This window comes from Hemiscyllium ocellatum, chromosome 10 (genome assembly GCF_020745735.1).
Source record: "Hemiscyllium ocellatum isolate sHemOce1 chromosome 10, sHemOce1.pat.X.cur, whole genome shotgun sequence".
Classification (NCBI taxonomy): domain Eukaryota; kingdom Metazoa; phylum Chordata; class Chondrichthyes; order Orectolobiformes; family Hemiscylliidae; genus Hemiscyllium; species Hemiscyllium ocellatum.
The window spans coordinates 87,271,657-87,284,313 of record NC_083410.1 but is presented as its reverse complement, the minus strand read 5'-3'; the positions used below and the strand labels follow the sequence as shown (position 1 = coordinate 87,284,313).

Below are 12,657 nucleotides of genomic sequence, written 5' to 3'. Positions count from 1 at the left end.
GGGATAGCTGGTCGTGTCGTTTCGTGGCTAGTTGATGTTCATGTATGCGGATTGTTAGCGGTCTTCCTGTTTGTCCTATATAGTATTTTGTGCAGTCCTTGCATGGTATTTTGTAAACTACATTAGTTTTGCTCATGTTGGGTATCGGGTCCTTTGTTCTAGTAAGTTGTTGTCTGAGCGTGGCTGTTGGTTTGTGTGCCGTTATGAGTCCTAAGGGTCGCAGTAGTCTGGCTGTCAGTTCTGATGATGTCGCCTAGCCAGGGGACGAAACGTTTGCAACAAAAACTTCCAGCTCGGCGAACAGAACCACAACAACGAGCACCCGAGCTACAAATCTTTGCACAAACCTCAAGCAATTAGTGGATGTTTGTGTGGAGTTAGGGTTGGTGGACATCTGGAGGAGTGCCCACCCTACAGCAGGGAATTTACTTTTTTTTCCCCCAAATCTGCACTGGTGCCACATCAGGATTAATTTTTTTGACCGCCCCGAGGCAACCCTGGACTTCGCGATGTCTTATACGATTGGTAATATTGCCATCTCTGATCAGGCTCCAGTGTACTTTTTGGTTAAGATTAAGGAAGCTGTAGTGGGTCTCAGACACTGGTGAATGGATCCTTTTATCCTGAAGGATAGTAAGTTTGTGGAGTTTTTCTTTACTGAATTCAGGGCGTTCCTATACATCAATTCAGGTTTGACAGGTAGCCTGTCCGTTCTTTGGGCAACTGCTAAAGTTTACGCCAGAGAGTTAGTTATTTCCTACTTCACCAGTAGGAAGCGGCAGAAGAGGGAGCAGCATCGTCTGCTTGAAGCATGGTTGAAGGCAGCCAAGAAGGGGTACTTCGACAGGGCCTCGTTGGCTAAGTCACAGGATCACAGCTCTTTGGTCTGCATTGAACTCCATGCTCATGCAGACAGCAAAGAAGGAGCTTACTTTTGCAAAACAAAGGCTGTTTGAGCATGGTGACAAACTGGGCAAGTACTTAGTGTATCTTGCCAGGAAGAGTGCCCCCCAATCCATTACATCAATCAGAGAAGGTGCTGGAAACCTAACCTGTGATCCTGGAAAGATTAATGCAGCATTTCAGAGATTTTACTGAATTATACCAGTCTGAAAGTAGAGAGGATGGGTGGGCTAGGATGGAGCCTTTTTTTTCAAAAATCTGGAACTTCCAGGTTTAATTCCCGCACAAGAGTCTTTTGTTAATGCCCCCTTATCAGAGCAGGAGGCTGTGAAGCAGCTTCAGAGTGGAAATGCGCCTGGTCCTGATGGACTTCCCAGTGAATTTTATATAAGCATATTTTCAGGCCCGATGCTCAACATGCTCAATGACTCATACAGTGATGATTGCCTCCCGCCATCTAAGAGAGGCCAATAGCTCTCTTATTCTTAAGAAAAGGGAAAGTTTGGAGGACTGTGCCTCTTATAGGCCCATTTCACTTTTAAATGTTGATTTTAAAATCATTTCTAAGATTCTTGCATTAAGGCTGGAAACTGTGTTGCTTTCCATTATTAAAGAGGACCAGATGGCCTTTATAGAGGGCCGCAGATCTTCCAATAATGTCAGGAGGTTATTTAACGTAATTCAATTGTGTCAACAACAGTCTGTACAGGGATTGGTGATCTCTCTAGATGCAGAGAAGGCATTGGACTGGGTTGAGTGGATGTACCTTTTGTATACTCTAGAAAGGTTTGGCTTGGGCAAAGCCTTTACAAGATGGGCAAAGGCGCTCTATGGTGACCCTCTCGTTGCAGTTCTCACCAATGGTGTGCGATCAAGCAATTTTAAAATCTTTAGGGGCAGTCGATAGGGCTGTCCCTCTTCGCCATTGCTTTTTACATTGGTGACTGAACAGTTGTCGGAGGCTATTCGTAGGGACCCTAATATATAGGCTCCAGAAGTGGGGTCAAAAGCACGCAAGATTTCGTTGTATGTGAGCAACGTCCTCATCTTTTTGTCAAACTCAGCAGTTTCAGTGCCTCGCCTGATACAATGTATCAATTCGTTTGGCACTGTTTTGGGTTGCAAGATCAATTTTGCAAAGTTATACACTATGCCTATAGGTAGTCTTACAAAAATGCTAGGCTTTGACGGTGAATCTCGATTCCCTTTTAATTGGTCACAGGGAGGTTTTCTGGCTTTGGGTATATTCATTACTCTAGTTTTCGATTAGCTGTTTAAAACTAATTTTGTGCATTTATTTGACAAAGATCAAACAAGACCTTCAAAGAGGCGCTTCTGGTTTCTTGGTTAGGTCAGATATCCCTCATTAAAATGAATGTTCTTGCCACCCCTCCCCTTTATTGTAACCTATGCAAATGGTCCCCTTGATTTTCACTTGGCAAACATTCAGGAGACTGAACAGCTGATTCAGTTCTATGTGGCATCGTAAGCAGCCCATTATTAAGTTAGCTAAATTGCAATTGCCTCATGGACTGGGGGAGTGATTCTCCCAGACATTAAAATCAATTAAGCTCGTTTTTATCTTATGAGTGTGACTGGGCTTGTGGGGACCCTCTTTCAATGTGGTTAGATATGGAGACTTCTCAGGCAAGGTGCCCCTTTGCTAGCTTGCTGTTTCTGAACAAAATGAGGACAGTTATGAAATATTGCCTGTACAGACTAATGAATTATCAATACTGTTAAAGCATGGAAGGCAGTGTGGGTGAATGAAGGCAATATTGCCAAAACATTTTTTTTTAAAAACACCTACAGTTGGTATGCTGGGTTTTCAACTGGGGATGATGGACTCAGGATTTGAGCTTTGGCAGCTAGGGGATCAGGAGAATCGATGCCCAAAATGTCTGTTCTCCTGCTCCTCGGATGCTGCCTGACATGCTGCACTTCTCCAGCACCAGACTTTCAACTCTGATCTCCAACATCTGCAGTCCTCACTTTCTCCTATGGGTGTATCCTCCACGAGTGATTTATTTGAGGGGAAACAATGACGTCTTTTGACAAGTCAGCTCGGAAATATGAGCTTTATAGCAGGGACAGTTTTGATTTTTTTTCCAAATTAGGGACTTTGTTCAAAAAAGGAAGGAACATTTAACCAATTCCCACAGATCCAACATAGAGAAGAGGGTGCTCATTTTCTGTCAGCAAGCTTTATCACCTATTGGGAGGGGGGGGGGGGGGGGTGTTGGTGGCCCGAGACTAGATTGTACAGCTTTGCAGGGTGCTACAGAGAGTTGGGAATTGAGATTGTGTCACAGAGGTGTGAAGATATTTGGGAAAACGCAAATAAGATCTTGATTTACAATTTACAGTTGAAGATTCCCCACAGGGTCTTCAACATGTCCCAAGTGCAAAGCACTCTGTCTCAGTGCCTCTCTGGTTCTGCTGCAGGCTCTGAACATACTGGAACGTTGTGGCAGGTACAATAAAGAGGATCTTGGGGACAAGGGTGGAGATGGACCAGATTTCTCCTCTTCTTGACCTTCCTAGTGTATTCCCTGTAGATGCACATCAGAAAAAAATAAAACTTTTCAACATCCTTATTTTTTGCACAAGAAAGAATGTTCTGTTAGGTCGAGTATCTGAAAATCATCAGAGTTTGTTGGGTTGGCATAAAATTCTTATTAGAATATCCAAAGGGATATGTGCCATAAGTATGACGCACCATAAAACAGAATTTTTAATAAGACATAGCAGCCCTTTACGGACTACCTGGATATAGATGTCTGCCACACTAATAAGGGTTTTTATATAGCCAAACCAGTTGTGTTTTAAGAGTCTAATGCCTAGAGATAGGGAACTGCGAATGTATGAATGTGGAAATTAATGTTCTCAATAGTCGAGGGCTCGTGTTTTGTCTCACTGAGCTGTATTATTATGGATTATTTATTAGTTATTGTTTATTAAAGTATTTAGTTTTTTTATATACGGATTTATACACTTGTACATGAGTGCAGTCTGGTTTCTTTTGTTCTTTCTTTGTATTGTTTTGAATTGTATTGTTTATATTTGTATTTGTAATATCAGAAATTTATTTTTCAAATTATATATTTTTAAAAGAAAAGTAAAATCTAAGCGTTTGAATCTCATGCACAATATCGACCTTGAACATCAATTAAATAACTTCAACTCTAATCCTAACGGCTGAGAAAAACCTGCTGCCGTTGCCAGACATTTCATCGTGGGAATTTGAAATACAATATGGTGATGAAGCGCATTTATGCAAAATTAGTGAATGTGTAAGCGCATCATACATCTAAACTACAAAGTGCCTTTAGTAACCCCTCCCAAACTCTTGGAGAATTCACTCCTCCCACTTCCACCAATCCAATCTTTGTCTTCTCATCTTACACTGAAAGAGGAATCCATGCAACCTGATCCACAATACTTTTATACAACATAGTTCACTTTAGAAACAGAAGAGGTGCATGAAGGTCAATGAGAATTCTAACCAACTAATGTTGGCTAATTAGGTGAGTCACTTACCTTATGAGCCCAAATCGATCAACGCCTTTCACCAGGTCAGCTTCGATCACAGAGTCACACAAAGCACGGACATGAACCACAGGTGATGGGGCAGTCTTATGTTGACTTCTCGGTCGATCATGATCTCGGTCCCTGTCTCTATCTCTATCGCGATCCCGATCTCTATCGCGATCCTAAAAGGGGAATGTTTGTTACTGTAAATAAATTATCTTCAAGACAATTCTATTTAATACTTTATCCCTGAATGGGTCATTGCATCAAATCAAAATATTCAGTGTGCAAGTTAGGTGAATTGGCCATGCTAAATTGCCCATAGTGTTAGGTGAAGGGATAACTGTAGGGGAATGGGTCTGGGTGGATTGCTCTTCGGAAGGTCGGTGTGGACTTGTTGGGCCAAAGGGCCTGCTTCCACACTAAGTAATCTAATCAAATCTAACCAGTGTTATTTCTCTAATTTGAAACACTTGCACAGTAAGAAGTAACTTAAACAAATATCAAGTAATAAGACTTAACTATTTTAATTGTTAATTGATGCTTAGTAATTTAACTGTGGTTCAGTAGGCATCACAAATCACTTCTTGAATGAGTTCCAATTCAGGGATTTAAAAACCAGACAGATACAGTGCAACAACACTTAGTACTGCAACATTTACAAAACAGTGGTCATCTTTAACTTGAAAGGGCAATGACCGTGTAAATGTCCTTAAAGTTGGCAAGTCTACTACTGTTGCAGGCAGGTCTTTCAACATCCTTACTACTCTGAGTAAAGGGACTACCTCTCACATCTGTCCCATATCTACAAACCCTCAACTTAAAACTATTTCCCCTCCTGCTAGCCATCATCAGAGGAAAAAGGCTCTCACTGTCCATCCTATCCAATCCTCTGATCATTTTGTATGTCTCTAAGGCACCTCTCAACCTCCTTCTCTCTAATGGAAACAGCCACCAGTCCCTCAGCCTTTCCTCACAAAACTTTCCCTCCACACAGAGCAACAGCCTGGTAAATCTCCTCTGTACCCTTTCCAATGCTTCCACATCCTTCCAATAATGTCACGACCAAACCTGAACGCAATATTCCAAATGCGGCCGCACAAGGGTTTTGTAGAGCTGAAACATGACCTCATGACTCCGAAACTCAATCCCTTCACCAATAAAAGGTAACACACCATATGCCTTCTTAACAACCCTATCCAACCTGGGTGGCAACTTTCAGGGATCTACGCACATGGACACCAAGGTGTCTCTGCTCATCCACACTACCAAGAATCTTACCAGCAGCTCACTACTTGGTATTCCTATTACTCCTTCCAAAGTGAATCACCTCACATCTTTCCATGTTAAACTCCATTTCTCACCTCTCAGTCATTTTTGCAACTTATCTATGTCCCTCTGTAACCTGCAACATCGTTCTGCACTGTGCACAACTCCACCAACCTTTGTGTCATCCGCAAATTTACGAAACCATCCTTCCAGGATGAACACTTTCCATCAACCACCACTCTATCTTCTTACAACTAGCCAATTTCTGATCCAAACCGCTAAATCACCCTCAATCCCATGCCTCTATTTTCTGCAATAGCCAACCATGCAGAACCTTATCAAATGCTTCACTGAAACCCGTATGCACATCAACTGCTTTAGCCTTATCCACCTGTTTGGTCACCTTCTCAAGAACTCAAGGTTTGTAGAGAGTAAGTCGTGCTTCACAAAACCGCGTTGACAATCCCTAATCAACTTATTCCTTTCTAGACGATTATAAATCTTATATCTTGTAGTCTGTTTCAACACTGTACCTACAAGCGAAGTAAGGCTTACTAGTCTATAATTGTGTCTACTCTACTTCTTGAACAAGGGGCAACATTTGCAATCCTCCAATCTTCTGGCACTATTCCTGTAGACAATGATGACAAAGATCAAAGCCAAAGGCTCTGCAATCTCCTCCCTAGGTTCCCAGAGAATCCTAAGATAAATGCCATCCGGCCCAGCAGGACTTACTATTTTTGCACTTTCCAGAATTGCTAACACCTCCTCCTTGTGAGCTTCAATCCTGTCTAGTCTAATAGCCTGTGTCTCAATATTCTCCTCAACAACACTGTCTTTTCCAAGATCCATAAGGGGGAGGGGGAAAAGTCCCAGTTCATGGTCACATAGGAACCAATGACGTAGGTGGGAAAAGAGATAGGGATGTAAGGCAGAAATTCAAGGAACTAGGGTAGAAGCTTAGCAGTAGAATAGAGTTATTATCACTGGTTTGCTACCCATGCCACGTGCTAGCATGGCAAGGAATAGGGACAGAGAGCCACATGTTCAACTGCAACAGGGATGGAAGAGGAGGGAGGGATTCAGATACGTGGATAATTGGGGGTCATTCTGGGGTAGATGGGACCTCTACAAATGGAATAGTCTGCACCTGAACCAAAGGGTGGTGTACAGATGAACCAGAGGAGTACCACTATCCTTGGGAAGGGGAGGGTGGGTTGCTAATCCTCTTTGGGAGGGTTTAATCTAATTCTGCAAGGGGATGTGAACCTGAATTGTAGCTCTAGTGTACAGGAGGTTGAAAGTACAAGTAGAGAACCCTTTATCTTAAATTCCAAAATCCAAAATGCTCCAAAATCCAAAGTCTGGTGGTGCGTGTTGGGAAGGGGGACAATATTGACATAGTTGGCAGGATCCAAACTGATAGTTACAATCAGACGGTGTCAGTGGTCACTTGGTGTCGAGACAGATGGGTCCACAAGGTAAGATTTTAAACCTTGGTCCATCTCAACATTTGTGTGCCAGAGATGGTCCCCTCATTCAATCATTCTCTATTCCATGGACTCCTCGAACGGTAATTAGTTCAGTCGAGAGACACAGTTATGCAATCGCGCTGGTAGGCAGAGGTTACAGTCCTCCTTGCTGCATTGGGCTAATGGGTGGTCATAAGAGGTTAGAGTCCTCTGCATGGTACTGGGGCTCGAGTCCCCTAGGCGGGGTTGATTGCGGTTCAAGTCCTCTGTGCGGATTGGGGTTTGAGTCTACTGGGTGAGTTGATTTGAGGTTTGAACTCTGTGTTTAAGTGAGGTTCGAGCCCCATTGAATGAGAAAGGAGTTGAAGTCCCCTGGTGGCAAAATTTGACCCTCTGCAAATCTTTGCTCTGGGGAAAAGAGAGCGGCTTGGACTACAGCGCCATGTGGTTCACTGAGAGGGCTCTCTTTTTTTTAAAAGTGTAATTTCAGTGAGGATGAAAAAAATAAAAAACAAGAAATGCTGAAATTAAGGTTGTACTAATACTTAGGTAGAAAAAAGGGAAGTTTTGATGTAAATTATGCCAAGCTGAGCGCATTTGATGTTTAAAAACTTTCATTTATTAAAATACTGATTCAGAAAATCCTTTTGAGTAACGGTTTTGCCTTGTTTGAATCAGGATCTCAATTCAATGTGTTTTGTGGGCTATGTAATGGGCCAGATTTTGTGTTTACATTGATCATTTTAAACAGGACATAATGTTGTACAATTTCAAACTTGTAACCTTAAAACAAATTGATCGAGTGCCTTGTGCCCCTGATTTGATTCAAATTCTACAATGCCTGTTTCAAAAAAAAACTATTGTCAGTGATCATGCTTTAGCCAGATGATAGTATTGCTGCTGTGTTTTTAATGCAGAGTGTTCACAAAAAGAGTGCATTTTGAGTTTGATGTTTTATTAAGATTTGGAGAATATTTGAATTTGAGGCTGAGCTGTTTCAGTTCTGTTAATTATTGTTAACACTTCATTGGCCCCCTTCATGTTGCAAATTCAAGCACGTTGATCTCTATCAAGGTTGCCACTATAATTCTGACTTTTATTTAGGAAGTTTCATTTTGGAGAACATTCTAAAATATTCAGCATTTATTTCCCACAAATATTTGAGATTTAAATCTGAACTGAAACAGCCTCTTCAATTACAAAAGCACAGGAAACCTTTTTTCATTGTTTTGCCATTCCAGACTTCCTGACAGCTTTCACCTAGTGGACTCAAGCCCCAGCACCATGCAGGACTCTTAACCTCTTACGCCCGCCCATCTGCTCAATGCAGCAAGGAGGACTGTAACCTCTGCCTACCAGCTTTCACATTAACCAAGTATCAATTTGTTAAAGGAAAATAATTTTTGAATACCCTGAATGGGGTGTCCAGAGGGCTTGAATTTAGGACTACTGATTGTTGTTACAACTGACAATTGTTTAGGCAGTACAATTTAGAGGTTGATGGATTGTATAAAACTTGATAATGTCATAAATAATTAACAGACTTCAAGAATTCAAATAAGGGAGAGATAGACAGACGTAATTTAGTGTAATTAGATGTGTGACTGTCTTCATACTGATGGCCACCTTGGCGGGGAGAGGAGATGCAAGGATGCTTTCAGCACCTAACAGTTTCTCCAGGGTTCCTCCATTCACAGGATTGGCACGCCTTCATACCACCACCCACCCCACTACAATCTGATCCAGCAGATTCAATAAGATCCCCAGGCATGAGCATGAGGGGTAGATAGGCTAACAACAGGAGGTGAACTGGTCATGCTAAATTGCCCAAAATTGGGGTGAATAGGGGTATAGGTCTGGGTGGGTTATTCTCGGAGGGTCAGTATGGACTTGTTGGGACGAAGGGCCTGTTTCCATACTGTAGGGAACCAAATGTAATCTAGTCCTAACCATGTCTGCTTCATTCTGTCTAAACACTCTATGATCCGTATGTCCTTGTATGTGATGATTTGGCTGTACTGCTCGCAAAACAAAAGCTTTACACTGTACTTAGATTAATGACAAAAATAATTTTTTTTTAAATCAAAGTAGTCCTGAATTTTGCCAACTCACAAATAAAGCCATTCAAGGTAATTGGCTGATTGTGATACTAACAGTGAACTGAAGTAATACATGCCACAGAGCAACTGAATGCAATTTCACACTCAAGACTAGTTAGCAAAAAATTGAGCAGGTAATTATTAACAGAAATGCAACAATTTATGAACATTCAGGTCTCCCTGCTATGGAAAGGATGTTGTGAAACCACGAAAGGATTCAGAGAAGATGTATAAGCATGTTGCCAGGACTGGCACCTTACAAAGGAGTAGTGCTCTGAAAGCTTGTGATTTTAAATAAATATGTCCAATATAAATGGACTCAATATCAATTTTAAAATGTATATATTTAAAAGAAACTATTTAGGGCTAAAGGAAAGAAAGAGCACCAGAGAGACAAATGAATAGCTTTTCCAAACTCTAACACAAAAGACTAACTGGACTTTTCTTGCACTTAATGATTCAATAAAAAGTTTGAGAACAGAGCTGCACAGGTTTGCACAAAAATCATTACAGAATTCCTACTTTATGCAACTTACAAAAACACAATTCTAAAAAGTTGCAAATCCCACATACAATTACACAGTGCATGATCAAAATGCTGAAGATAACTGCCCAGACTTCACGTAACGACCAGAAACACCCACATTCATTCCAGCTTTTACTTTGTTCAAATAAAACAAATCTAAGAGGGTGCAATGACAATGGTGCAAATTATGCACATTGCAAATGGTGACTCACATTATAGAGGAAAGAGCTTGCATTTAGTGTATGTCTCATCAATGTGCATCAGTTCAAAAGAACAAGACAGCCAATGTTTACTGATGTAATGTAGGAATTCTGGATGCTAATTTGTACATTGTACTTTTATCAAGCCTTGCTGTGATAGGCGGGATTTAATATTTCAACTGAACATACCAACAGCACAGCACAACACTCCTGAGCTCTGCACTGGAGTGTCAGCTAAGGTGAAGTGTTCAAGTGATACTGGAGCTTTTAATCATCAGATTTATGGCCAAGAATACTACCAATGAGCCAAGGATAAAACACTTAGAATACATTTTCCAAAGACTGAAAAATACTCAGCTAAGATAGGCATGGTTCCTTTGTCTTTGTTAAAAATTTCAATGTAAAACTATCATGGAGGTCAGTGACAAAGACAGGAAAATAACAGTCAAGGTGCAGACTTTGATTGTGATACAAGTCAATAGCAGAATAGGCTCTTAAGCACTGAACACTTCTGTTATACCGGCCCATAAAGGTTAAATTACTGGATAATAACTCGAAAAAATACAATGTAATTTTATTTTTCAGTAGGAAGGAAAGAGCAGATGTAACAAACTAATCTAGCTCCAAATATAAAAAGTGTATCTGGTTGACAGAAACCATAGCCAGCTACGAGGTGCAAAATAGTTGTGGCATTCAAAGTACATAATACAGTACTAGTTTTCCAAACAAGTTACATTGTTAAGTAACACATTACCCAACAATTCACAAGTTAGCTATAAGTAGCAAGAAAACTGAAATGTCAACCATTTTAAAGAAAACCAGGTTTCAACAGAGCACATGAACATGATCTTTCTCTCACCGACAAACCTGATCAGCGCATCACATTCTCCAAATTTCTAGTAGCACTCTTATATTGAAGGTGGGGAATTTTAACACTCCAAAGATCTGGAAATAAATTATTGGCAAACCACAGAAACCAGAGTCTCACAACACATAATAGGAAGATGGATGGCAAGAATGATAATTTTACATAGTTTATGCCTTGAACTGTTAAAGATTCACTTAACTATTTTAGTTGAAATGTCCATTTAATAATATACAGGCTAAATCAAGTAGTAATAGTCAAGAAAAATCAGCTGAGGACTTTTTGCTCGAACTTATTTTCCGGTCTTTGTCTAGGATGTAGGTTTGCTCGCTGAGCTGTAGGTTTGATATCCAGACGTTTCACTACCTGGCTAGGTAACATCATCAGTGGCGACATCCAAGTAAGCGAAGCTGTCGTTTCCTGCATTCTATTTATGGGTTTGTCCTGGATGGGGTTCCAGGGGTTTGTGGTAATGTCATTTCCTGTTCATTTTCTGAGGGGTTGATAGATGGTATCTAGATCTATGTGTTTGTTTACAGCGTTGTGGTTGGAGCGCCAGACCTCAAGGAATTCTCTGGCATGTCTTTGTTTAGCCTGTCCCAGGATAGAAGTGTTGTCCCAGTCGAAATGGTGATTTTATTTCATCCGTGTGTAGGGCTACGAGGGAGAGAGGGTTATGTCTTTTTGTGGCTAGCTGGTGTTCGTGTATCCTAGTGGCTAACTTTCTTCCTGTTGGTCCTACGTAGTTTTTGTGGCAGTCCTTGCATGGAATTTTGTAGATGACGTGGATTTTGACCATGGGTTGTACTGGGTCTTTTAAGTTTGTTAGTTTTTGTTTGAGAGTGTTGGTGGGTTTGTGTGCTACTAGGATTCCGCGAGGTCTTAGGAGTCTGGCTGTCATTTCTGAAACTTCTTTCATATATGGTAAGGTCGTTAGGGTTTCTGGCTGTTTGGTCTGCTTGTTGGGATTTGTTCTTGATGAATCTGCGGACTGTATTTTTTGAGTATCTGTTCTTCTTGAATACATTGTATAGGTGGTTCTCCTCTGTTTTCCAAAGTTCATCTGTGCTGCAGTGTGTGGTGGCTTGTTGGAATAGTGTTCTGATACAGCTTCATTTGTGTGTGTTGGGACGGTTGCTGGTGTAGTTAACTATTTGGTACGTGTTTGTCGGTTTTCTGTATACGCAGGTTTGTAGTTCTCAGTTGTCCTTTCTTTCAACTGTGATATCCAGGAATGCGAGTTTGTCGTAGGTTTCTTCCTCCTTGGTGAACTTAATGCCTATGAGGGTGTTGTTGATGATGTTAAATGTCTCTTCTATCTTGTTTCGTTTTGTGATGACAAAGGTGTCATCTACATAGCGGACCCAGATTTTTGGTTTGATGGTTGGTAGGGCTGTTTGTTCTAGTCTTTGCATTACCGCTTCTGCTATGAATCCTGATAGCGGAGATCCCATGGGTGTGCCATTGGTTTGTTTGTAGATTATGTTGTTGAAGGTGAAGTGGGTGGTGAGGCACAGGTCCACAAGCTTCATGATGTTTTCGTGATTACCACATTTCGTGGTAATGTGATTGATGGTGGTTGAGGTGTGTGTGATGGTCTCTTCTAAAAGTGTGGTCTTTGTCTCTTACATCAATGATACATTTGTCCAGCAAAAATATATTAATCTCAAATTAGTTAAATAGTTCTAAATTGAAACTTTTAACAAAGACAACGGAACCATGCCTAGCTTAGCTGAGTATTTTTCAGTCTTTGGAAAATGTTTTAGATTTTCAATATTTATAATTTTCCTCA

At 40.9% G+C, this 12,657-nt stretch overlaps 1 protein-coding gene across 1 annotated transcript in view; it reads right to left on the bottom strand.

The window, feature by feature from the left end:
* The window catches only part of LOC132819841 (heterogeneous nuclear ribonucleoprotein L-like), a 42,468-nt gene that overhangs the window by 26,311 nt on the left and 3,500 nt on the right, over positions 1-12,657 (bottom strand). Inside the window, exon 2 of the mRNA XM_060831709.1 lies at positions 4,444-4,616. Coding sequence (XP_060687692.1) covers positions 4,444-4,616 — 173 coding nt within the window. The remainder of the gene's footprint in view (positions 1-4,443; positions 4,617-12,657) is intronic.